The sequence below is a fragment of the Nesoenas mayeri genome (assembly GCF_963082525.1).
Source record: "Nesoenas mayeri genome assembly, chromosome: 38".
NCBI lineage: Eukaryota > Metazoa > Chordata > Aves > Columbiformes > Columbidae > Nesoenas > Nesoenas mayeri.
In genome coordinates this window covers 164947-190574 of record NC_137579.1, presented here as the reverse complement: position 1 = coordinate 190574, position 25628 = coordinate 164947, and the positions used below count along the sequence as shown (strand labels likewise).

The window sequence follows — 25628 nt, the reverse complement described above, 5'->3', positions numbered from 1 at the left end:
TTGGTCCCTATTGGTGCCTATTGGTGCCTATTGGGACATATTTGGTGCCTATTGGTTCCTATTGGTGCCTATTGGTGCCTATTGGGACATATTTGGTGCCTATTGGTTCCTATTGGTTCCTATTGGGACATATTTGGTTCCTATTGGTGCCTATTGGGACCTATTGGGACATATTTGGTGCCTATTGGTTCCTATTGGTTCCTATTGGGGCCAATTGGGGCCTATTGAGGCCTAGTGAGGCCCAGTGAGGCCTAGTGAGGCCTAGTGGCCCCTCAGCGCTTGTTGTAACTGGTGTAACTGGTTTTGCCAACTGGTGTAACTGGTGTAACTGGTCTAACTGGTGCTCCCGTGGCAGAAGGAAGAGCGGTACAAGCGGCACCGTCCCCGCGCGCGGCACCGGGAGCGCGGGCGGCACCCCCAGCGGCCCGACGGGCGCGACCCCGCGGGGCTGGGCCAGTGCCTGGGGCCCGGCTGCACGCGGCCCGCGCGCCCGCCCTCCAAGTACTGCAGCGAGGCCTGCGGCGTCGAGCTGGCCGCCAGGTCAGTATAAACCAGTACGGACCAGTACAGGCCAGTATAGACCAGTATAGACCGGTACGGGCTGGTATGGATCACCATAGACCAGTATAGGGTGCGATAGGTTACTCCAGTGCTGCAGTGAGGCCTGAGGCCCGAACTCCTGGGTCCCTCCTGAACTCCTGCGTCTCCTGAACTCCTGGGTCCCTCCCGAACTCCTGGGTCCCTCTCGAACTCCTGGGTCCCTCCCGAACTCCTGGGTCCCCCCCGAACTCCTGGGTCCCCCCTCATCACCCTTTCTCCCTTTAGCCGGATCTACGAGATCCTTCCGCAGTGGGTTCCCCGAACTCCTGGGTCCCTCCCGAACTCCTGGGTCCCCCGAACTCCTGGGTCCCCCCTCATTCCCCCCTCTGCCCCTTTAGCCGGATCTATGAGATCCTTCCACAGTGCATCCCACTCACCTCCCATGTCCCCCTGACCTCCCATATCCCCCGGACGCCTGGGTCCCCCGGACGCCTGGGTCCCTCCCGAACTCCTGGGTCCCCCGAACGCCTGGGTCCCCCCTCATTCCCCCTTCTCCCCCTTTAGCCGGATCTACGAGATCCTTCCGCAGTGGGTCCCCCTGACCTCCCATACCCCCCTGACCTCTTACATCCCCCGAACTCCTGGGTCCCTCCCGAACTCCTGGGTCCCCCGAACTCCTGGGTCCCCCTCATCTTTACCTTCTCCCCCTTTAGCCGGATCTACGAGATCCTTCCGCAGCGCATCCAGCAGTGGGTTCCCCGAACTCCTGGGTCCCTCCCGAACTCCTGAGTCCCTCCTGACGTCCAATGTCCCTCCCGCACTCCTGGGTCCCTCCCGAACTCCTGGGTCCCCACTCACCTCCCATGTCCCCCGAACTCCTGGGTCCCTCCTGAACTCCTGGGTCCCTCCTGACCTCCCATGTCCCCTGAACTCCTGGGTTCCCCCTGACCTCATGTTCTCCCCGAACTCCTGGGTCCCTCCCGAACTCCTGGGTCCCTCCCGAACTCCTGGGTCCCTCCCGAACTCCTGGGTCCCTCCTGAACTCCTGGGTCCCCTGAACTCCTGTGTCCCTTGGGGCACTCCTGGGTCCTCCCTGACCTCCCATACCCCCCTCACCTCCTGTTCTCCCCGAACTCCTGGGTCCCTCCCGAACTCCTGGATCCCCCGAACTCCTGGGTCCCTTGACCTCCTGTTCTCCCCGAACTCCTGGGTCCCTCCCCGAACTCCTGGGTCCCTCCTGACCTCCCATACCCCCCTCACCTCCCATGTCCCCCGAACTCCTGGGTCCCTTCTTTCACTCCTGGGTCCCTCCTTCACTCCTGGGTCCCTCCTTCACTCCTGTGTCCCTCCTGAACTCCTGGGTCCCCCGAACTCCTGGGTCCCCCGAACTCCTGGGTCCCTCATCATTACCTTCTCCCCCTGTAGCCGGATCTACGAGATCCTTCCGCAGCGCATCCAGCAGTGGGTTCCCCGAACTCCTGGGTCCCTCCCGAACGCCTGGGTCCCCCGAACTCCTGGGTCCCCCGAACTCCTGGGTCCCCCCTCATCCCCCTCTCTCCCCCTTTAGCCGGATCTACGAGATCCTTCCGCAGCGCATCCAGCAGTGGCAGCAGAGCCCGTGCGTGGCGGAGGAGCACGGCAAGCGCCTGCTGGAGCGCATCCGGCGCGAGCAGCACCAGGCGCGCCTGCGCCTGCAGGACATGGAGCGGCGCTTCCACGAGCTCGAGGGGCTCATCGCCCGCGCCAAGGGGCACCCGCCGCGCGAGGACGAGGAGGTGGGCACGCCTGGGTCCCTCGCCCGGACGCCTGGGTCCCTCCCCGGACGCCTGGGTCCCTTCCTGAAGTCTTAAGTCAACCCCGAACTCCTGGGTCCCTTCCCGGACACCTGGGTCCCTCCTTGAAGTCTTAAGCCAACCCCGAACTCCTGGGTCCCTCCCCGAACTCCTGGGTCCCTCCCGAACACCTGGGTCCCTCCCGAACTCCTGGGTCCCTCCCGAACTCCTGGGTCCCTTCCCGGACACCTGGGTCCCTCCTTGAAGTCTTAAGCCAACCCCGAACTCCTGGGTCCCTCCCCGAACTCCTGGGTCCCTCCCGAACACCTGGGTCCCTCCCGAACTCCTGGGTCCCTCCCGGACGCCTGGGTCCCCCTGACCTCCCATGTCTCCCCGAGCTCCTGGGTCCCTCCCGAACTCCTGGGTCCCTGCCAGACACCTGGGTCCCCCAAACTCCTGGGTCACTTCCTGAGCTCCTGTGTCCCTCCCCGGACGCCTGGGTCCCTCCCCGGACGCCTGGGTCCCTCCCCGGATGCCTGGGTCCCTCCCGAACTCCTGGGTCCCTCCTGAACTCCTGGGTCTCCCAAACTCCTGGGTCCCTTCCTGAAGTCTTAAGCCAACCCTGAACTCCTGGGTCCCTCCCGAACTCCTGGGTCCCTCCCGAACTCCTGAGTCCCTCCCTGAACTCCTGGGTCCCTCTCCCGGACGCCTGGGTCCCTCCCCGGACGCCTGGGTCCCTTCCTGAAGTCTTAAGCCAATGCTGGACTCCTGGGTCCCTCCTGAGCTCCTGGGTCCCTCCCCGAACTCCTGGGTCCCTCCCCGAACTCCTGGGTCCCTCCTGAACTCCTGGGTGGCTCCCAGACACCTGGGTTCCTCCTTGAAGTATTAAGCCAGCCCCGAGCTCCTGGGTCCCTCCTGAGCTCCTGGGTCCCTCTCGGACGCCTGGGTCCCCCTCCCGGATGCCTGGGTCCCTTCCTGAGCTCCTGGGTCCCTCCCCAGACGCCTGGGTCCCTCCTGAACTCCTGGGTCCCGCCCGGACGCCTGGGTCCCTCTCAGACTCCTGGGTCCCTCCCGAACTCCTGGGTCCCTCTCCCGGACGCCTGGGTCCCTCCCGAACTCCTTGGTCCCTCCAGGACTCCTGGGTCCCTCCTTGAAGTTTTAAGCCAACCCCGGACTCCTGGGTCCCTTCCCGAACGCCTGGGTCCCTCCTGGATGCCTGGGTCCCTCTCTGAACTCCTGGGTCCCTCCCGAACTCCTGGGTCCCTCCTGAACTCCTGGGTCCCTTCCTGAACTCCTGGGTCCCTTCGGAACTCCTGGGTCCCTTCCTGAACTCCTGGGTCCCTTCGGAACTCCTGGGTCCCTCCTGAGCTCCTGGGTCCCTCCTGAACTCCTGGGTCCCTTCCGAACTCCTGGGTCCCTTCCGAACTCCTGGGTCCCTTCCGAACTCCTGGGTCCCTCCTGAGCTCCTGGGTCCCTCCTGAACTCCTGGGTCCCTCCCAGACACCTGGGTCCCTTCCTGAAGTCTTAAGCCAATGCTGGACGCCTGGGTCCCTCTCGGACGCCTGGGTCCCTCCCGGACGCCTGGGTCCCTTACGGACACCTGGGTCCCTTCCTGAGCTCCTGGGTCCCTCCCCGGACGCCTGGGTCCCTCCTGAACTCCTGGGTCCCGCCCGGATGCCTGGGTCCCTTCCTGAAGTCTTAAGCCCACCCCGAACTCCTGGGTCCCTCCCCGGATGCCTGGGTCCCTCTCAGACTCCTGGGTCCCTCCCGAACTCCTGGGTCCCTCTCCCAGACGCCTGGGTCCCCTCCCGAACTCCTGGGTCCCTCCTGAACTCCTGGGTCCCTCCTGAACTCCTGGGTCCCTTCCCAGACGCCTGGGTCCCTTCCCGGACGCCTGGGTCCCTCCTGGACTCCTGGGTCCCTCCTTGAAGTCTTAAGGCAACCCCGAAGTCCTGGGTCCCTCCCCGGACTCCTGGGTCCCTCCCGGACGCCTGGGTCCCCCTGACCTCCCATGTCTCCCCGAACTCCTGGGTCCCTCCGGAACTCCTGGGTCCCTCCTGAACTCCTGGGTCCCTCCCGAACTCCTGGGTCCCTCCCCAAACTCCTGGGTCCCCCCTGACCTCCCATGTCCTCCTGACCTCCAATGTCCCCCCGAACTCCTGGGTCCCTCCCGAACTCCTGGGTCCCCCAAACTCCTGTGTCCCCCTGACCTCCCTTGTCTCCCCGGACGCCTGGGTCCCTCCCGGACGCCTGGGTCCCTCCCGGACGCCTGGGTCCGCAGAGCACCGAAGGGGACAGCGAGGACACGGACCTGCAGATCTTCTGCGTGTCCTGCGGTCACCCCATCAACCCCAAGGTGGCGCTGCGCCATATGGAGCGCTGCTACGCCAAGGTACCTATGGATCCTATAGGGCCCTACAGGCCACGTGTGGGGCTGGGACCCCCTGCAGGGCCCGGGGGGACCCGGGAGGGGGCGCTATAGGGGACCCCGGGGCCTATAGGGACCATATGGACCCTATTCCGGAGCTTTATAGGGGGTTCTATAGGTGCCTTATGGGCTCTATAGAAGCCCTATGGACTCTATAGGTGCCCTATGGACTCTAGAGGAGCCCTATGGGCTCTATAGGGGGCGTGTGGCTCCCCCAGCTTCTATAGGGACCATATAGACCCTATTCTGGAGCTTTATAAGGGGTTCTATAGGTGCCCTATGGGCTCTATAGGTGACCTATGGGCTCTATAGGGGGCGTGTGGCTCCCCCAGATTCTATAGGGACCACATGGACCCTATTCTGGAGCTTTGTAGGGGGTTCTATAGGTGCCTTGTGGGCTCTATAGGTGCCCTATGGGCTCTATAGGGGACGCGCGGCTCCCCCAGCTTCTATAGGGACCATATGGATCCCGTTCTGGGGCTCTATAGGGGGGTGTCTGGGTTCTATAGGGACCATATGGACCCTATTCTGGAGCTTTATAGGGGGTTCTATAGGTGCTCTATGGGCTCTATAGGAGCCCTATGGGCTCTATAGGGGCCATGTGGCTCCCCCAGCTTCTGTAGGGACCATATGGACCCTATTCCGGAGCTTTATAGGGGGTTCTATAGGTGCCTTATGGGCTCTATAGGTGCTCTATGGACTCTATAGGAGCCCTATGGGGTCTATAGGGGGCGTGTTGCTCCCCTAGTTTCTATAGGGACCTTATGGATCCTTGTCTTGGGTTCTATAGGGGCTGCCCATGTCCTATAGGGGTCCCCTGTATTCTGTAGGGGATCCCCCTGGGTTCTATAGGGAATGTATGGATCCCGTTCTGGAGCTCTATAGGGGTGTCTCTGGGTTCTATAGGGAACATATGGATCCCGTTCTGGGGCTCTATAGGGGCTATGGGGGGATCTCTGGGTTCTATAGGGACCATATGGATCCCGTTCTGAGGCTCTATAGGGGGGTGTCTGGGTTCTATAGGGACCATATGGACCCTATTCTGGGGCTCTATAGGGGCTGTAAGGGGGTGTCTGGGTTCTATAGGTGCCCTATGGGCTCTGCCCGTGGGCTCTATAGGGGCCATGGGGCTCCCCTGGTTTCTATAGGGACCATATGGATTCTCTTCTTGGGTTCTATAGGGGCCGTGGGGCTTCTCTGGGCTCCTATAGGGGCCATATGGACCCCGCAATGGGGATGTATAGGGGCTGTGGGGTCATATGGGGCTCTGTCAGGGCCATATAGGCTCCAATACGGGGCTCTATAGGGGCTATAGGGGCCCTATAGGTCCCTATAGGTCCCTGAGCGGCCACTCCCCCGCAGTACGAGAGCCAAACGTCCTTCGGGTCCATGTACCCAACGCGCATCGAGGGGTGAGTGCGGCCGGACGCCTGGGTCCCTCCCGGACGCCTGGGTCCCTTCCCGAACTCCTGGGTCCCTCCCAGACACCTGGGTCCCCCCGGACGCCTGGGTCCCTCCCCGAACTCCTGGGTCCCTCCCTGAACTCCTGGGTCCCTCCCCGAACTCCTGGGTCCCTCCCCGAACTCCTGGGTCCCTCCCTGAACTCCTGGGTCCCTTCCCGAACTCCTGGGTCCCTTTCTGAACTCCTGGGTCCCTCCTTATGGTTTCCCTTCCCGAACTCCTGGGTCCCCCCCCAAACTCCTGGGTCCCTCCTTATTGTTTCCTTCCCGGACGCCTGGGTCCCTTCCTGGATGCCTGGGTCCCCTCCCGGACACCTGGGTCCCCCCCAAACTCCCGGGTCACCCCGGATGCCTGGGTCCCCTCCCGAACTCCTGGGTCCCCTCCTGAACGCCTGGGTCCCTCCTTATGGTTTCCCTCCCGAACTCCTGGGTCCCCTCTCCCGAACTCCTGGGTCCCCTCTCCCGAACTCCTGGGTCCCTTCCCGAACTCCTGGGTCCCTCCTGAACTCCTGGGTCCCCCGAACTCCTGGGTCCCTTCCCGAACTCCTGGGTCCCTCCTGAACTCCTGGGTCCCTCCTGAACTCCTGGGTCCCTTCCCAAACTCCTGGGTCCCTTCCCAAACTCCTGGGTCCCCTCCCCGAACTCCTGGGTCCCTTCCCGAACTCCTGGGTCCCTCCTGAACTCCTGGGTCCCCTGAACTCCTGGGTCCACCAAACTCCCGGGTCCCCCCCCGGACGCCTGGGTCCCCCAAACTCCCGGGTCCCCCCAAACTCCCGGGTCCCCCCGGACGCCTGGGTCCCTCCCGGACGCCTGGGTCCCTCCGCCAGGGCCACCCGCCTGTTCTGCGACGTTTACAACCCCCAAAGCAAAACCTATTGCAAGAGGCTGCAGGTGCTGTGTCCCGAGCACTCCCGCGAGCCCAAGGTGGGTGTGGGGCACCCATGGGTGCTGTAGGGTGCTATGGGTGCTCTATGGGTGCTATGGGGTCCTGTGAGTGCTCTATGGGGAGCTATGGGTGCTCTATGGGGCTCTATGGGTTCCTATGGGTGCTGTGGGGAGCACTGTGTCCCGAGCACTCCCGCGAGCCCAAGGTGGGTGTGGGGCACCCATGGGTGCTGTGGGGTGCTATGGGTGCTCTATGGGTGCTATGGGGTCCTATGGGTGCTGTATGGGGAGCTATGGGTGCTCTATGGGTTCCTATGGGTGCTGTGGGGAGCACTGTGCCCCGAGCACTCCTGCGAGCCCAAGGTGGGTGTGGGGCACCCATGGGTGCTATGGGTGCTATGGGTGCTCTATGGGTGCTATGAGGTCCTATGGGTGCTCTATGGGGAGCTATGGGGGCTCTATGGGTTCCTATGGGTGCTGTGGGGAGCACTGTGTCCCGAGCACTCCCGCAAGCCCAAGGTGGGTGTGGGGCACCCATGGGTGCTATGGGTGCTATGGGTGCTCTATGGGTGCTCTATGGGGAGCTATGGGGGCTCTATGGGGCTCTATGGGTTCCTATGGGTGCTGTGGGGAGCACTGTGCCCCGAGCACTCCTGCGAGCCCAAGGTGGGTGTGGGGCACCCATGGGTGCTATGGGTGCTCTATGGGTGCTATGGGGTCCTATGGGTGCTCTATGGGGAGCTATGGGGGCTCTATGGGGCTCTATGGGTTCTTATGGGTGCTGTGGGGAGCACTGTGTCCCGAGCACTCCCGTGAGCCCAAGGTGGGTGTGGGGCACCCATGGGTGCTATGGGTGCTCTATGGGTGCTATGAGGTGCTATGGGTGCTCTATGGGTGCTATGGGGTCCTATGGGTGCTCTATGGGGAGCTATGGGGGCTCTATGGGGCTCTATGGGTTCCTATGGGTGCTGTGAGGAGCACTGTGTCCCGAGCACTCCCGTGAGCCCAAGGTCGGTGTGGGGCACCCATGGGTGCTATGGGTGCTCTATGGGTGCTATGGGGTCCTATGGGTGCTCTATGGGGAGCTATGGGGGCTCTATGGGGCTCTATGGGTTCCTATGGGTGCTGTGGGGAGCACTGTGTCCCGAGCACTCCCGCGAGCCCAAGGTGGGTGTGGGGCACCCATGGGTGCTATGGGTGCTCTATGGGTGCTATGGGGTCCTATGGGTGCTCTATGGGGAGCTATGGGGGCTCTATGGGGCTCTATGGGTTCCTATGGGTGCTGTGGGGAGCACTGTGTCCCGAGCACTCCCGCGAGCCCAAGGTGGGTGTGGGGCACCTATGGGTGCTATGGGGTGCTATGGGTGCTCTATGGGTGCTATGGGGTCCTATGGGTGCTCTATGGGGAGCTATGGGGGCTCTATGGGTTCCTATGGGTGCTGTGGGGAGCACTGTGTCCCGAGCACTCCCGTGAGCCCAAGGTGGGTGTGGGGCACCCATGGGTGCTGTAGGGTGCTATGGGTGCTCTATGGGTGCTATGGGGTCCTATGAGTGCTCTATGGGGCTCTATGGGGGCTCTATGGGGCTCTATGGGTTCCTATGGGTGCTGTGAGGAGCACTGTGTCCCGAGCACTCCCGTGAGCCCAAGGTGGGTGTGGGGCACCCATGGGTGCTATGGGTGCTATGGGTGCTCTATGGGTGCTCTATGGGGAGCTATGGGGGCTCTATGGGGCTCTATGGGTTCCTATGGGTGCTGTGGGGAGCACTGTGCCCCGAGCACTCCTGCGAGCCCAAGGTGGGTGTGGGGCACCCATGGGTGCTATGGGTGCTCTATGGGTGCTATGGGGTCCTATGGGTGCTCTATGGGGAGCTATGGGGGCTCTATGGGGCTCTATGGGTTCCTATGGGTGCTGTGAGGAGCACTGTGTCCCGAGCACTCCCGTGAGCCCAAGGTGGGTGTGGGGCACCCATGGGTGCTATGGGTGCTCTATGGGTGCTATGGGGTCCTATGGGTGCTCTATGGGGAGCTATGGGTGCTCTATGGGGCTCTATGGGTTCCTATGGGTGCTGTGGGGAGCACTGTGTCCCGAGCACTCCCGCGAGCCCAAGGTGGGTGTGGGGCACCCATGGGTGCTATGGGTGCTATGGGTGCTCTATGGGTGTTATGGGGTCCTATGAGTGCTCTATGGGGAGCTATGGGGGCTCTATGGGGCTCTATGGGTTCCTATGGGTGCTGTGAGGAGCACTGTGTCCCGAGCACTCCCGCGAGCCCAAGGTGGGTGTGGGGCACCCATGGGTGCTATGGGGTGCTATGGGTGCTCTATGGGGAGCTATGGGTTCCTATGGGTCTCTATGTGTCTTTATGGGTTCCTATGGGTCTCTATGGGTGCTGTGGGTTCCTATGGGTCTCTGTGGGTTCCTATGGGTCTCTATGGGTCTCTATGGCTTCCTATGTGTCTCTATGTGTCTCTATGGGTTCCTATGGGTCTCTATGGGTCTCTATGTGTCTCTATGGGTTCCAATGGGTGTCTATGGATTCCAATGGGTCCCTATGAGTTTCAATGGGTGTCTATGGGTTCCAATAGGTCTCTATGAGTTCCTATGTGTCTCTATGGTCTCTATGTGTCTCTATGGGTTCCAATGGGTCTCTATGTGTCTCTATGGGTTCCTATGTCTCTATGTGTCTCTATGGTCTCTATGTGTCCCTATGTGTCTCTATGGGTTCCAATGGCTCTCTATGGGTTCCAATGGGTCTCTATGGGTCTCTATGTGTCTCTATGGGTTCCTATGTGTCTCTATGGGTTCCAGTGGGTCTCTATGGGTTCCAATGGGTCTCTATGTATCTCTATGGGTCTCTATGTGTCTCTATGGGTTCCTATATCTCTATGTGTCTCTATGGTCTCTATGTATCTCTATGGGTCTCTATGTGTCTCTATGGGTTCCAATGGGTCTCTATGTGTCTCTATGGGTTCCTATATCTCTATGTGTCTCTATATATCTCTATGGGTCTCTATGTGTCTCTATGGGTTCATATGTCTCTATGTGTCTCTATGGGTTCCAATGGGTCTCTATGTGTCTCTATGGGTTCCTATATCTCTATGTGTCTCTATGGTCTCTATGTGTCCCTATGGGTCTGTATATGTCTCTATGGGTGCTCGGGGCACCCATGGGTGCCATCTCCCATAGGTCCCTGCTGACGAGGTGTGCGGGTTCTGTCCCCCACCCATGGGTTCCTGTGTGTCCCTATGTGTCTCTATGGATTCCAATGGGTCTCTATGTGTCTCTATGGGTTCCAATGGGTCTCTATGTGTCTCTATGGATTCCAATGGGTCTCTATGTGTCTCTATGGGTTCCAATGGGTCTCTATGTGTCTCTATGGGTTCCAATGGGTCTCTATGTTTCTCTATGTCTCTCTATGTGTCTCTATGTGTCTCTATGGGTTCCAGTGGGTGTCTATGGGTTCCAATGGGTGTCTATGGGTTCCTATGTGTCTCTATGGATTCCAATGGGTCTCTATGTGTCTCTATGGGTTCCAATGGGTGTCTCTGGGTTCCAATGGGTGTCTCTGGGTTCCAACGGGTGTCTATGGGTTCCAATGGGTGTCTATGGGTGCCGTCTCCCATAGGTCCCAGCTGACGAGGTGTGCGGGTTCTGTCCCCCACCCATGGGTTCCTGTGTGTCCCTATGTGTCTCTATGGATTCCAATGGGTCTCTATGTGTCTCTATGGGTTCCAATGGGTCTCTATGTGTCTCTATGGGTTCCAATGGGTCTCTATGTGTCTCTATGGGTTCCAATGGGTCTCTATGTTTCTCTATGTCTGTCTATGTGTCTCTATGTGTCTCTATGGGTTCCAGTGGGTGTCTATGGGTTCCAATGGGTGTCTATGGGTTCCTATGTGTTTCTATGGATTCCAATGTGTCTCTATGTGTCTCTATGGGTTCCAATGGGTGTCTCTGGGTTCCAATGGGTGTCTCTGGGTTCCAACGGGTGTCTATGGGTTCCAATGGGTGTCTATGGGTGCCGTCTCCCATAGGTCCCGGCTGACGAGGTGTGTGGGTTCTGTCCCCCACCCATGGGTTCCTGTGTGTCCCTATGTGTCTCTATGGATTCCAATGGGTCTCTATGTGTCTCTATGGGTTCCAATGGGTCTCTATGTGTCTCTATGGGTTCCAATGGGTCTCTATGTGTCTCTATGGATTCCAATGGGTCTCTATGTGTCTCTATGGGTTCCAATGGGTCTCTATGTGTCTCTATGGATTCCAATGGGTCTCTATGTGTCTCTATGGATTCCAATGGGTCTCTATGTGTCTCTATGGGTTCCAATGGGTCTCTATGTGTCTCTATGGGTTCCAATGGGTCTCTATGTTTCTCTATGTCTCTCTATGTGTCTCTATGTGTCTCTATGGGTTCTAGTGGGTGTCTATGGGTTCCAATGGGTGTCTATGGGTTCCTATGTGTCTCTATGGATTCCAATGGGTCTCTATGTGTCTCTATGGGTTCCAATGGGTGTCTCTGGGTTCCAATGGGTGTCTCTGGGTTCCAACGGGTGTCTATGGGTTCCAATGGGTGTCTATGGGTGCCGTCTCCCATAGGTCCCAGCTGACGAGGTGTGCGGGTTCTGTCCCCCACCCATGGGTTCCTGTGTGTCCCTATGTGTCTCTATGGATTCCAATGGGTCTCTATGTGTCTCTATGGGTTCCAATGGGTCTCTATGTGTCTCTATGGGTTCCAATGGGTCTCTATGTGTCTCTATGGGTTCCAATGGGTCTCTATGTGTCTCTATGGGTTCCAATGGGTCTCTATGTTTCTCTATGTCTCTCTATGTGTCTCTATGGGTTCCAGTGGGTGTCTATGGGTTCCAATGGGTGTCTATGGGTTCCTATGTGTCTCTATGGATTCCAATGTGTCTCTATGTGTCTCTATGGGTTCCAATGGGTGTCTCTGGGTTCCAATGGGTGTCTCTGGGTTCCAATGGGTGTCTATGGGTACCAATGGGTGTCTATGGGTTCCTATGTGTCTCTATGGATTCCAATGTGTCTCTATGTGTCTCTATGGGTTCCAATGGGTGTCTCTGGGTTCCAATGGGTGTCTCTGGGTTCCAACGGGTGTCTATGGGTTCCAATGGGTGTCTATGGGTGCCATCTCCCATAGGTCCCGGCTGACGAGGTGTGCGGGTTCTGTCCCCCACCCATGGGTTCCTGTGTGTCCCTATGTGTCTCTATGGATTCCAATGGGTCTCTATGTGTCTCTATGGATTCCAATGGGTCTCTATGTGTCTCTATGGGTTCCAATGGGTCTCTATGTGTCTCTATGTATTCCCATGGGTCTCTATGTGTCTCTATGGGTTCCAATGGGTCTCTATGTTTCTCTATGTCTCTCTATGTGTCTCTATGGGTTCCAGTGGGTGTCTATGGGTTCCAATGGGTGTCTATGGGTTCCTATGTGTCTCTATGGATTCCAATGTGTCTCTATGTGTCCCTATGGGTTCCAATGGGTGTCTCTGGGTTCCAATGGGTGTCTCTGGGTTCCAATGGGTGTCTCTGGGTTCCAATGGGTGTCTATGGGTTCCAATGGGTGTCTATGGGTGCCATCTCCCATAGGTCCCGGCTGACGAGGTGTGCGGGTTCTGTCCCCCACCCATGGGTTCCTGTGTGTCCCTATGTGTCTCTATGGATTCCAATGGGTCTCTATGTGTCTCTATGGATTCCAATGGGTCTCTATGTGTCTCTATGGGTTCCAATGGGTCTCTATGTGTCTCTATGGGTTCCAATGGGTCTCTATGTTTCTCTATGTCTCTCTATGTGTCTCTATGTGTCTCTATGGGTTCCAGTGGGTGTCTATGGGTTCCAATGGGTGTCTATGGGTTCCTATGTGTCTCTATGGATTCCAATGTGTCTCTATGTGTCTCTATGGGTTCCAATGGGTGTCTCTATGGGTTCCAAGGGGTGTCTCTGGGTTCCAACGGGTGTCTATGGGTTCCAATGGGTGTCTATGGGTGCCGTCTCCCATAGGTCCCGGCTGACGAGGTGTGCGGGTTCTGTCCCCCACCCATGGGTTCCTGTGTGTCCCTATGTGTCTCTATGTGTCTCTATGGGTTCCAATGGATGTCTATGGGTTCCAATGAGTGTCTATGAGTCTGTATGTGTCTCTATGGGTGCTCGGGGCACCCATGGGTGCCGTCTCCCATAGGTCCCTGCTGACGAGGTGTGCGGGTGCCCGCTGGTGCGCGACGTGTTCGAGCTGACGGGCGAGTTCTGCCGCGTCCCCAAGCGCCGCTGCCACCGCCACTACTGCTGGGAGAAGCTGCGGAGAGCCGAGGTGGATCTGGAGAGGGTCCGAGTGGTGCGTGACATGGGGACAATGGGGACGGCCTGGGGACAGCACTGGGGACACTGGGGATGTCGTTGGGTGGCACTGGGAGACACCCCAGGGTGATACTGGGTGATACTGGGGGACACTGGGAGACATTGGGGACACTGGGGATGTTATTGGGGGCACTGGGAGACACATCAGGGTGATACTGGGGGACATTGGGGACACTGGGGACATCATGGGGTGACACTGGGAGACACATCAGAGTGATATTGGGTGATACTGGGAGACATTGGGGACACTGGGGATGTCACTGGGGACACTGGGGACATCGTTGGAGACACTGGGGACATCATGGGGTGACACTGGGAGACACATCAGAGTGATATTGGGGGACACTGGGAGACACTGGGGACACTGGGGATGTCATTGAGTGACACTGGGAGACACATCAGGGTGATACTGGGGGACACTGGGAGACATTGGGGACACTGGGGATGTTATTGGGGGCACTGGGAGACACATCTGGGTGATACTGGGAGACATTGGGGACACTGGGAGACACAATGGGGTGATACTGGGGACACTGGGGACATCATGGGGTGACACTGGGAGACACATCAAGGTGATATTGGGTGATACTGGGAGACATTGGGGACACTGGGGATGTCATTGGGGACACTGAGGATGTCATTGGGTGGAACTGGAAGACCCCCCAGGGTGATGCTGGGTGATACTGGGGGACACTGAGGGTGTCATTGGGGACACTGGGGATGTTATTGGGGGCACTGGGAGACACATCAGGGTGATACTGGGGGACATTGGGGACACTGGGGACATCATGGGGTGACACTGGGAGACACATCAGAGTGATATTGGGGGACACTGGGAGACACTGGGGACACTGGGGATGTCATTGGGGACAGTGGGGACATCATTGGAGACACTGGGGACATCATGGGGTGACACTGGGAGACACATCAGAGTGATATTGGGGGACACTGGGAGACACTGGGGACATTGGGGATGTCATTGGGGACACTGGGAGTGTCACTGGGGACACTGGGAGACACATCAGGGTGATACTGGGGGACATTGGGGACACTGGGAGACTCATCGGGGTGATACTGGGTGATATTGGGAGACACTGGGGACACTGGGGATGTCACTGGGGACACTGGGAGACACATCAGGGTGATACTGGGAGACATTGGGGACACTGGGAGACACATCAGGGTGATACTGGGAGACATTGGGGACATCATTGGGGACACTGGGAGACACATCAGGGTGATACTGGGGGACACTGGGAGCCCGAGGTGGATCTGGAGAGGGTCCGAGTGGTGCGTGACATGGGGACAATGGGGACGGCCTGGGGACAGCACTGGGGACACTGGGGATGTCGTTGGGTGGCACTGGGAGACACCCCAGGGTGATACTGGGGGACACTGGGGACACTGGGGGTGTCATTGGGGACACTGGGGATGTCATTGGGGACACTGGGAGACACACCAGGGTGATACTGGGGATGCACTGGGTTGATACTGGGAGACATTGGGGACACTGGGGACATCACTGGGGACACTGGGGACATCATGGGGTGACACTGGGAGACACATCAGGGTGATACTGGGTGATATTGGGAGACATTGGGGACACTGGGAGACACATCAGGGTGATACTGGGGACACTGGGGACACTGGGGGACATCATGGGGTGACACTGGGAGACACATCAAGGTGATATTGGGTGATACTGTTAGACATTGGGGACACTGGGGATGTCATTGAGGACACTGGGGAGGGACATCAGAGTGATGCTGGGGGACACTGGGGACACTGGGGACATCATGGGGTGACACTGGGAGACACATCAGAGTGATATTGGGGGACACTGGGAGACATTGGGGACATCACTGGGGACACTGGTCACATCATGGGGTGGCACTGGGAGACACACCAGGGTGATACTGGGGGACACTGGGAGACATTGGGGACACTGGGGATGTCATTGGGGACACTGGGGGACACATCAGGGTGATACTGGGAGACATTGGGGACACTGGGGATGTCATTGGGGACACTGGGGATGTCATTGGGTGACACTGGGAGACACCCCAGGGTGATGCTGGGTGATACTGGGGGACATTGGGGACCTTAGAAGGTCCATTGGGTGGTGCTGAGATGCTGTGAGTGACACTGGGGACACTGGGGTGGTACTGGAGATGTCACTGGGTGATACTGGGAGACATTGGGGACAATGGAGATGTCATTGGGGACACTGGGGACATCATGGGGTGACACTGGGAGACACATCAGAGTGATATTGGGGGACACTGGGAGACACTGGGGACACTGGGGATGTCATTGGGGACACTGGGAGACACAACTGGGTGATACTGGGTGATACTGGGGGACATTTGGGACACTGGGAGACACATCAGGGTGATACTGGGGGACACTGGGAGCCCGAGGTGGATCTGGAGAGGGTCCGAGTGGTGCGTGACATGGGGACAATGGGGACGGCGTGGGGACAGCACTGGGGACACTGGGGATGTCGTTGGGTGGCACTGGGAGACACCCCAGGGTGATACTGGGGGGTACTGGGGGACACTGGGGACACTGGGGGTGTCATTGGGGACACTGGGGATGTCATTGGGGACACTGGGAGACACCCCAGGGTGATACTGAGGGGTACTGGGGGACACTGGGAGACATTGGGGACACTGGGGATGTTATTGGGGGTACTGGGAGACACATCAGGGTGATACTGGGGGACATTGGGGACACTGGGGACATCATGGGGTGACACTGGGAGACACATCGAGGTGATATTGGGGGACACTGGGAGACACTGGGGACACTGGGGATGTCATTGGGGACAGTGGGGACATCATTGGAGACACTGGGGACATCATGGGGTGACACTGGGAGACACATCAGAGTGATATTGGGGGACGCTGGGAGACACTGGGGACATTGGGGATGTCATTGGGGACACTGGGAGTGTCACTGGGGACACTGGGAGACACATCAGGGTGATACTGGGGGACATTGGGGACACTGGGAGACTCATCGGGGTGATACTGGGTGATATTGGGAGACACTGGGGACACTGGGGATGTCACTGGGGACACTGGGAGACACATCAGGGTGATACTGGGAGACATTGGGGACACTGGGAGACACATCAGGGTGATACTGGGAGACATTGGGGACATCATTGGGGACACTGGGAGACACATCAGGGTGATACTGGGGGACACTGGGAGCCCGAGGTGGATCTGGAGAGGGTCCGAGTGGTGCGTGACATGGGGACAATGGGGACGGCCTGGGGACAGCACTGGGGACACTGGGGATGTCGTTGGGTGGCACTGGGAGACACCCCAGGGTGATACTGGGGGGTACTGGGGGACACTGGGGACACTGGGGGTGTCATTGGGGACACTGGGGATGTCATTGGGGACACTGGGAGACACACCAGGGTGATACTGGGGATGCACTGGGTTGATACTGGGAGACATTGGGGACACTGGGGACATCATGGGGTGACACTGGGAGACACATCAGGGTGATACTGGGTGATATTGGGAGACATTGGGGACACTGGGAGACACATCAGGGTGATACTGGGGACACTGGGGACACTGGGGGACATCATGGGGTGACACTGGGAGACACATCAAGGTGATATTGGGTGATACTGGGAGACATTGGGGACACTGAGGATGTCATTGGGGACACTGGGGAGGGACATCAGAGTGATGCTGGGGGACACTGGGGACACTGGGGACATCATGGGGTGACACTGGGAGACACATCAGAGTGATATTGGGAGATACTGGGAGACATTGGGGACATCACTGGGGACACTGGTCACATCATGGGGTGGCACTGGGAGACACACCAGGGTGATACTGGGGGACACTGGGAGACATTGGGGACACTGGGGATGTCATTGGGGACACTGGGAGACACCCCAGGGTGATACTGGGTGATACTGGGGGACATTGGGGACCTTAGAAGGTCCATTGGGTGGTGCTGAGATGCTGTGAGTGACACTGGGGACACTGGGGTGATACTGGAGATGTCACTGGGTGATACTGGGAGACATTGGGGACAATGGAGATGTCATTGGGGACACTGGGGACATCATGGGGTGACACTGGGAGACACATCAGAGTGATATTGGGGGACACTGGGAGACACTGGGGACACTGGGGATGTCATTGGGGACACTGGGAGACACAACTGGGTGATAGTGGGTGATACTGGGGGACATTTGGGACACTGGGAGACACATCAGGGTGATACTGGGGGACACTGGGAGCCCGAGGTGGATCTGGAGAGGGTCCGAGTGGTGCGTGACATGGGGACAATGGGGACGGCGTGGGGACAGCACTGGGGACACTGGGGATGTCATTGGGTGGCACTGGGAGACACCCCAGGGTGATACTGGGTGATACTGGGGGACATTGGGGACCTTAGAAGGTCCATTGGGTGGTGCTGAGATGCTGTGGGTGACACTGGGAGGTGCTGGGGGACCCATTGGGGACACTGGGGGTGTCATTGGGGACACTGGGGGTGTCACTGGGGACACTGGGAGACACAACTGGGTGATACTGGGAGACATTGGGGACACTGGGGGACATCATGGGGTGACACTGGGAGACACATCAAGGTGATATTGGGTGATACTGGGAGACATTGGGGACACTGGGGATGTCATTGGGGACACTGGGGATGTCATTGGAGACACTGGGGACATCATGGGGTGACACTGGGAGACACATCAGAGTGATATTGGGGGACACTGGGAGACACTGGGGACACTGGGGATGTCATTGGGGACACTGGGGACATCATTGGAGACACTGGGGACATCATGGGGTGACACTGGGAGACACATCAGAGTGATATTGGGGGACACTGGGAGACACTGGGGACACTGGGGACATCATGGGGTGACACTGGGAGACACATCAGGGTGATACTGGGGGACACTGGGAGACATTGGGGACACTGGGGATGTTATTGGGGGCACTGGGAGACACATCTGGGTGATACTGGGAGACATTGGGGACACTGGGAGACACAATGGGGTGATACTGGGGACACTGGGGACATCATGGGGTGACACTGGGAGACACATCAGGGTGATACTGGGGACACTGGGGGACACTGGGGATGTCACTGGGAGACACATCAGGGTGATACTGGGAGACATTGGGGACACTGGGGGACATCATGGGGTGACACTGGGAGACACATCAGAGTGATATTGGGTGATACTGGGAGACACTGGGGACACTGGGGATGTCATTGGGGACACTGGGGGACACATCAGGGTGATACTGGGTGATACTGGGGGACATTGGGGACAGTGGGGCCATCATGGAGTGACACTGGGAGACACATCAGGGTGTCTCCACCTTCCTATTGATGTCCCCCTGTCTGTCCCCATGTCCGCCTGTCCCCATATCCCCATGTCCCCCTGTCTGTCCCCCTGTCCCCATATCCCGTCCCCCTGTCCCCATACCCTTTCCCCACTGATGTCCCCATGTCTGTCCCTGTGTCTGTCCCCACATCCCCATATCATGTCCCCACATACCTATTGATGTCCGCATGTCTGTCCCCATGTCCCCCTGTCCCATGTCCCCATGTCCCCACTTCCCTACTGATGTCCCCACTGCTGTCCCCATGTCTGTCCCCCTGTCCCCATGTCCCCATATCATGTCCCCACATCCCTATTGATGTCCCAATGTCTGTCCCCATATCCCCATGTCCCCATATCCCCATATCATGTCCCTCTGTCCCCATGTCCCTCTGTCCCCATGTCCCTCTGTCCCCATATCCTGTCCCCATATCCCCATATCATATCCCCATATCATGTCCCCCTGTCCCCATATCATGTCCCCACATCCCTATTGATGTCCCAATGTCTGTCCCCATATCCCCATGTCCCCATATCCCCATATCATGTCCCCATGTCCCCATGTCCCCATGTCCCCATATCCCCATATCCCCATATCATGTCCCTCTGTCCCCATGTCCCTCTGTCCCCATATCCTGTCCCCATATCCCCATATCATATCCCCATATCATGTCCCCCTGTCCCCATATCATGTCCCCACATCCCTATTGATGTCCCAATGTCTGTCCCCATATCCCCATGTCCCCTGTCCCCATATCCCCATATCATGTCCCTCTGTCCCCATGTCCCCCTGTCCCCATATCCCCATGTCCCCATATCATGTCCCTCTGTCCCCATGTCCCCCTGTCCCCCTGTCCCCATGTCCCCACATCCCCATATCATGTCCCTCTGTCCCCATGTCCTGCCCCCATATCCTGTCCCCATATCCCCATATCATATCCCCATATCCTTTCCCCCTGTCCCCATATCCTGTCCCCATGTCCCCATATGACGTCCCCATGTCCCGTGTCCGTGTGTCCCGCAGTGGTACAAGCTGGACGAGCTGTTTGAGCAGGAGCGCAACGTGCGCGCGGCCATGACCAACCGCGCGGGGCTGCTGGCGCTCATGCTGCACCAGACCATCCAGCACGACCCGCTCACGCCCGACCTGCGCTCGCACCGCTGACCCGCACGCCTGGGTCCCCCCCGGACGCCTGGGTCCCTCCCCGGACGCCTGGGTCCCTCCCGGATGCCTGGGTATCCCCCCGGACGCCTGGGTCCCCTCCCCAAATCTCCCCCACCCACAACTCTTGGGCTGCCCCGGACGCCTGGGTCCCCCCCCAGACCCCTGGGTATCCCCCCGGACACCTGGGTCCCTTTTCCTGGACACTTTGTGTTCATCCCCGGACGCCTGGGTCCCTCCCGGACGCCTGGGTCCCCTCCCCAAGTCTCCCCCACCCAGAACTCTTGGGCTGCCCCGGACGCCTGGGTCCCTTTTCCTGGACACTTTGTGTTCATCCCCGGACGCCTGGGTCCCTCCCGGACGCCTGGGTCCCTTTTCCTGGACACTTTGTGTTCATCCTCGGACGCCTGGGTCCCTCCCGGACGCCTGGGTCCCCTCCCCAAGTCTCCCCCACCCACAAGTCTTGGGGTGCACCAGACGCCTGGGTCCCCTCCCGGACGCCTGGGTCCCTTTTCCTGGACCCTTTGTGTTCACCCCCGGATGCCTGAGTCGTCTCCCGGACGCCTGGGTCCCTCCCGGACGCCTGGGTCCCCTCCCCAAGTCTGCCCCACTCAGAACTCTTGGGCTGCCCCGGATGCCTGGGTCCCTCCCCCTTGACACCTGGGTATCCTCCCGGACGCCTGGGTCCCTTTTCCTGGACACTTGGTGTTCATCCCCGGACGCCTGGGTCCCTCCCGGACGCCTGGGTCCCTTCCCATAGTCTCCCCCACCCACACGTCCTGGGCTCATGCTGCACCAGACCATCCAGCACGACCCGCTCACGCCCGACCTGCGCTCGCACCGCTGACCCGCACGCCTGGGTCCCCCCCGGACGCCTGGGTCCCTCCCCGGACGCCTGGGTCCCTCCCGGACGCCTGGGTCCCTCCCGGACGCCTGGGTCCCTTCCCCAAGTCTCCCCCACCTGCAAGTCCTGGGGTGCACCAGACACCTGGGTCCCTTTTCCTGGACACTTTGTGTTCATCCCCGGACGCCTGGGTCCCTCCCGGATGCCTGGGTATCCCCCCGGACGCCTGGGTCCCCTCCCAAAGTCTCCTTCACCTTCAAGTCCTGGGCTGCCCCGGACGCCTGGGTCCCCCCCCCGGACCTCTGGGTATCACCCCGGACGCCTGGGTCCCCTCCGGATGCCTGGGTCCCCTCCCAAAGTCTCCTTCACCTTCAAGTCCTGGGCTGCCCCGGACGCCTGGGTCCCTCCCCCTTGACACCTGGGTATCCCCCCGGACGCCTGGGTCCCTTTTCCTGGACACTTTGTGTTCATCCTCGGACGCCTGGGTCCCTCCCGGATGCCTGGGTCCCTTCCCAAAATCTCCCCCACCCAGAACTCTTGGGCTGCCCCGGACGCCTGGGTCCCTTTTCCTGGACACTTTGTGTTCATCCTCGGACGCCTGGGTCCCTCCCGGACGCCTGGGTCCCCTCCCCAAGTCTCCCCCACCCACAAGTCTTGGGGTGCACCAGACGCCTGGGTCCCCTCCCGGACGCCTGGGTCCCTTTTCCTGGACCCTTTGTGTTCACCCCCGGATGCCTGGGTCCTCTCCCGGACGCCTGGGTCCCTCTCGGACGCCTGGGTCCCCTCCCCAAGTCTGCCCCACCCAGAACTCTTGGGCTGCCCCGGATGCCTGGGTCCCTCCCCCTTGACACCTGGGTATCCTCCCGGACGCCTGGGTCCCTTTTCCTGGACACTTTATGTTCATCCCCGGACGCCTGGGTCCCTCCCGGACGCCTGGGTCCCTTCCCATAGTCTCCCCCACCCACACGTCCTGGGCTCATGCTGCACCAGACCATCCAGCACGACCCGCTCACGCCCGACCTGCGCTCGCACCGCTGACCCGCACGCCTGGGTCCCCCCCGGACGCCTGGGTCCCTCCCCGGACGCCTGGGTCCCTCCTGGATGCCTGGGTATCCCCCCGGACGCCTGGGTCCCCTCCCCAAGTCTCCCCCACCCACAACTCTTGGGCTGCCCCGGATGCCTGGGCCCCCCCCAGACCCCTGGGTATCCCCCCGGACGCCTGGGTCCCTTTTCCTGGACACTTTGTGTTCATCCCCGGACGCCTGGGTCCCTCCCGGACGCCTGGGTCCCCTCCCCAAGTCTCCCCCACCCAGAACTCTTGGGCTGCCCCGGACGCCTGGGTCCCTTTTCCTGGACACTTTGTGTTCATCCCCGGACGCCTGGGTCCCTCCCGGACGCCTGGGTCCCTTTTCCTGGACACTTTGTGTTCATCCTCGGACGCCTGGGTCCCTCCCGGACGCCTGGGTCCCCTCCCCAAGTCTCCCCCACCCACAAGTCTTGGGGTGCACCAGACGCCTGGGTCCCCTCCCGGACGCCTGGGTCCCTTTTCCTGGACCCTTTGTGTTCACCCCCGGATGCCTGGGTCCTCTCCCGGACGCCTGGGTCCCCTCCCCAAGTCTGCCCCACCCAGAACTCTTGGGCTGCCCCGGATGCCTGGGTCCCTCCCCCTTGACACCTGGGTATCCTCCCGGACGCCTGGGTCCCTTTTCCTGGACACTTTGTGTTCATCCCCGGACGCCTGGGTCCCTCCCGGACGCCTGGGTGTCCTCCCCAAGTCTCCCCCACCCACACGTCCTGGGCTCATGCTGCACCAGACCATCCAGCACGACCCGCTCACGCCCGACCTGCGCTCGCACCGCTGACCCGCACGCCTGGGTCCCCCCCGGACGCCTGGGTCCCCTCCCCGGACGCCTGGGTCCCTCCCGGATGCCTGGGTATCCCCCCGGACGCCTGGGTCCCCTCCCCAAATCTCCCCCACCCACAACTCTTGGGCTGCCCCGGATGCCTGGGTCCCCCCCCAGACCCCTGGGTATCCCCCCGGATGCCTGGGTCCCTTTTCTTGGACACTTTGTGTTCATCCCCGGACGCCTGGGTCCCTCCCGGACGCCTGGGTCCCTTCCCAAAGTCTCCCCCACCCAGAACTCTTGGGCTGCCCCGGACGCCTGGGTCCCTTTTCCTGGACACTTTGTGTTCATCCCCGGACGCCTGGGTCCCTCCCGGACGCCTGGGTCCCCTCCCCAAGTCTCCCCCACCCAGAACTCTTGGGGTGCACCAGACGCCTGGGTCCCCTCCCGGACGCCTGGGTCCCTTTTCTTGGACCCTTTGTGTTCACCCCCGGATGCCTGGGTCCTCTCCCGGACGCCTGGGTCCCTCCCGGACGCCTGGGTCCCTTCCCATAGTCTCCCCCACCCACACGTCCTGGGCTCATGCTGCACCAGACCATCCAGCACGACCCGCTCACGCCCGACCTGCGCTCGCACCGCTGACCCGCACGCCTGGGTCCCCCCCGGACGCCTGGGTCCCTCCCCGGACGCCTGGGTCCCTCCTGGATGCCTGGGTATCCCCCCGGACGCCTGGGTCCCCTCCCAAAGTCTCCTTCACCTTCAAGTCCTGGGCTGCCCCGGACGCCTGGGTCCCCCCCCCGGACCTCTGGGTATCACCCCGGACGCCTGGGTCCCCTCCGGATGCCTGGGTCCCCTCCCAAAGTCTCCTTCACCTTCAAGTCCTGGGCTGCCCCGGACGCCTGGGTCCCTCCCCCTTGACACCTGGGTATCCCCCCGGACGCCTGGGTCCCTTTTCCTGGACACTTTGTGTTCATCCCCGGACGCCTGGGTCCCTCCCGGACGCCTGGGTCCCCTCCCCAAGTCTCCCCCACCCAGAACTCTTGGGCTGCCCCGGACGCCTGGGTCCCTTTTCCTGGACACTTTGTGTTCATCCCCGGACGCCTGGGTCCCTCTCGGACGCCTGGGTCCCTTTTCCTGGACACTTTGTGTTCATCCCCGGACGCCTGGGTCCCTCCCGGACGCCTGGGTCCCTTCCTGGATGCCTGGGTCCCTTCCCGGACGCCTGGGTCCCCTCCCAAAGTCTCCTTCACCTTCAAGTCCTGGGCTGCCCCGGACGCCTGGGTCCCTCTCCCTTGACACCTGGGTATCCCCCCGGACGCCTGGGTCCCTTTTCCTGGACACTTCGTGTTCATCCCCGGACGCCTGGGTCCCTCCCGGACGCCTGGGTCCCCTCCCCAAGTCTCCCCCACCCAGAACTCTTGGGCTGCCCCGGACGCCTGGGTCCCTTTTCCTGGACACTTTGTGTTCATCCCCGGACGCCTGGGTCCCTCTCGGACGCCTGGGTCCCTTTTCCTGGACACTTTGTGTTCATCCCTGGACGCCTGGGTCCCTCCCGGACGCCTGGGTCCCCTCCCCAAGTCTCCCCCACCCACAAGTCTTGGGGTGCACCAGACGCCTGGGTCCCCTCCCGGACGCCTGGGTCCCTTTTCCTGGACCCTTTGTGTTCACCCCCGGATGCCTGGGTCCTCTCCCGGACGCCTGGGTCCCTCCCGGACGCCTGGGTCCCCTCCCCAAGTCTCCCCCACCCACAACTCTTGGGCTGCCCCGGATGCCTGGGTCCCCCCCTAGAACCCCTGGGTATCCTCCCGGACGCCTGGGTCCCTTCCTGGATGCCTGGGTCCCTTCCCGGACACCTGGGTCCCTTCCCGGACGCCTGGGTCCCCTCCCAAAGTCTCCTTCACCTTCAAGTCCTGGGCTGCCCCGGACGCCTGGGTCCCTCCCCCTTGACACCTGGGTATCCCCCCGGACGCCTGGGTCCCTTTTCCTGGACACTTTGTGTTCATCCCCGGACGCCTGGGTCCCTCCCGGACGCCTGGGTCCCTTCCTGGATGCCTGGGTCCCTTCCTGGATGCCTGGGTCCCTTCCCGGACGCCTGGGTCCCCTCCCAAAGTCTCCTTCACCTTCAAGTCCTGGGCTGCCCCGGACGCCTGGGTCCCTCCCCCTTGACACCTGGGTATCCCCCCGGACGCCTGGGTCCCTTTTCCTGGACACTTTGTGTTCATCCCTGGACGCCTGGGTCCCTCCCGGACGCCTGGGTCCCCTCCCCAAGTCTCCCCCACCCAGAACTCTTGGGCTGCCCTGGACGCCTGGGTCCCTCCCGGATGCCTGGGTCCCTCCCCCTCAATAAAATGGGTGTCAAAGGAAGCGGCTGGGGGGGCTCTGTGGGGCTATAGGGGTTTCTATAGGGCAAGGGGGATTCTATAGGGGCTGGGGGGGGGCTCTATGGGGCCACAGGGGTTTCTATAGGGGGCACTTGGGGGGGCTCTATAGGGTTCTATGTGTCCCTATATGGCTCTATGGGGCTTTATGGGGCTCTATAGATCTCTGTGGGGATCTATGGGGCTGTATATGGCTCTATAGGTCCCTATATTGCACTATGGGGCGCTATAGGGCTGTATTGGGCTCTATAGGGCTCCATAGGGCTCTATGGAGGCGCCGCGGGGGCCGCCGGGAGCGCCTCCGCTCATTTGCATAGCCCCGCCCACCCCGCCGCTGCCCGCACGCCTCATTAACATAACCCCGCCCCTAACGTCACGTGCCCCCGAGGCGGCCAGAGGAGGGGCGGAGCCCTCTGCACCACGTGGTCTCTTCATTTGAATATCCCCGCCCACCGCTGGGTCACGTGCCGAAAAACAAACCCTGCCCCCTTCCCCCCCCCCGGCTTCTCGGTTCCTATTGGTCGCCGCCGCGTCACGTGCCCTCACCACCCCCCTTCACTTCCGCTTCC

General features: G+C 60.7%; 1 protein-coding gene across 2 annotated transcripts in view; it reads left to right on the top strand.

Moving 5' to 3' along the window:
* CXXC1 (CXXC finger protein 1) overlaps nucleotides 1-20615 on the top strand; it is a 31255-nt gene extending 10640 nt beyond the window's left edge. Inside the window, exons 9-15 of one of the 2 annotated variants that reach the window (XM_080361741.1) lie at nucleotides 356-540; nucleotides 2108-2315; nucleotides 4594-4704; nucleotides 6103-6152; nucleotides 7028-7124; nucleotides 13276-13404; nucleotides 19856-20615. In XM_080361741.1, the coding sequence (XP_080217867.1) occupies nucleotides 356-540; nucleotides 2108-2315; nucleotides 4594-4704; nucleotides 6103-6152; nucleotides 7028-7124; nucleotides 13276-13404; nucleotides 19856-19996 (921 nt within the window). In that variant the 3' untranslated portion in view covers nucleotides 19997-20615. Of the gene's footprint in view, nucleotides 1-355; nucleotides 541-2107; nucleotides 2316-4593; nucleotides 4705-6102; nucleotides 6153-7027; nucleotides 7125-13275; nucleotides 13429-19855 lie in introns of both variants that reach the window. The other variant, XM_080361740.1, reaches the window with a different exon arrangement.
* Nucleotides 20616-25628: the final 5013 nt, after the last annotated feature.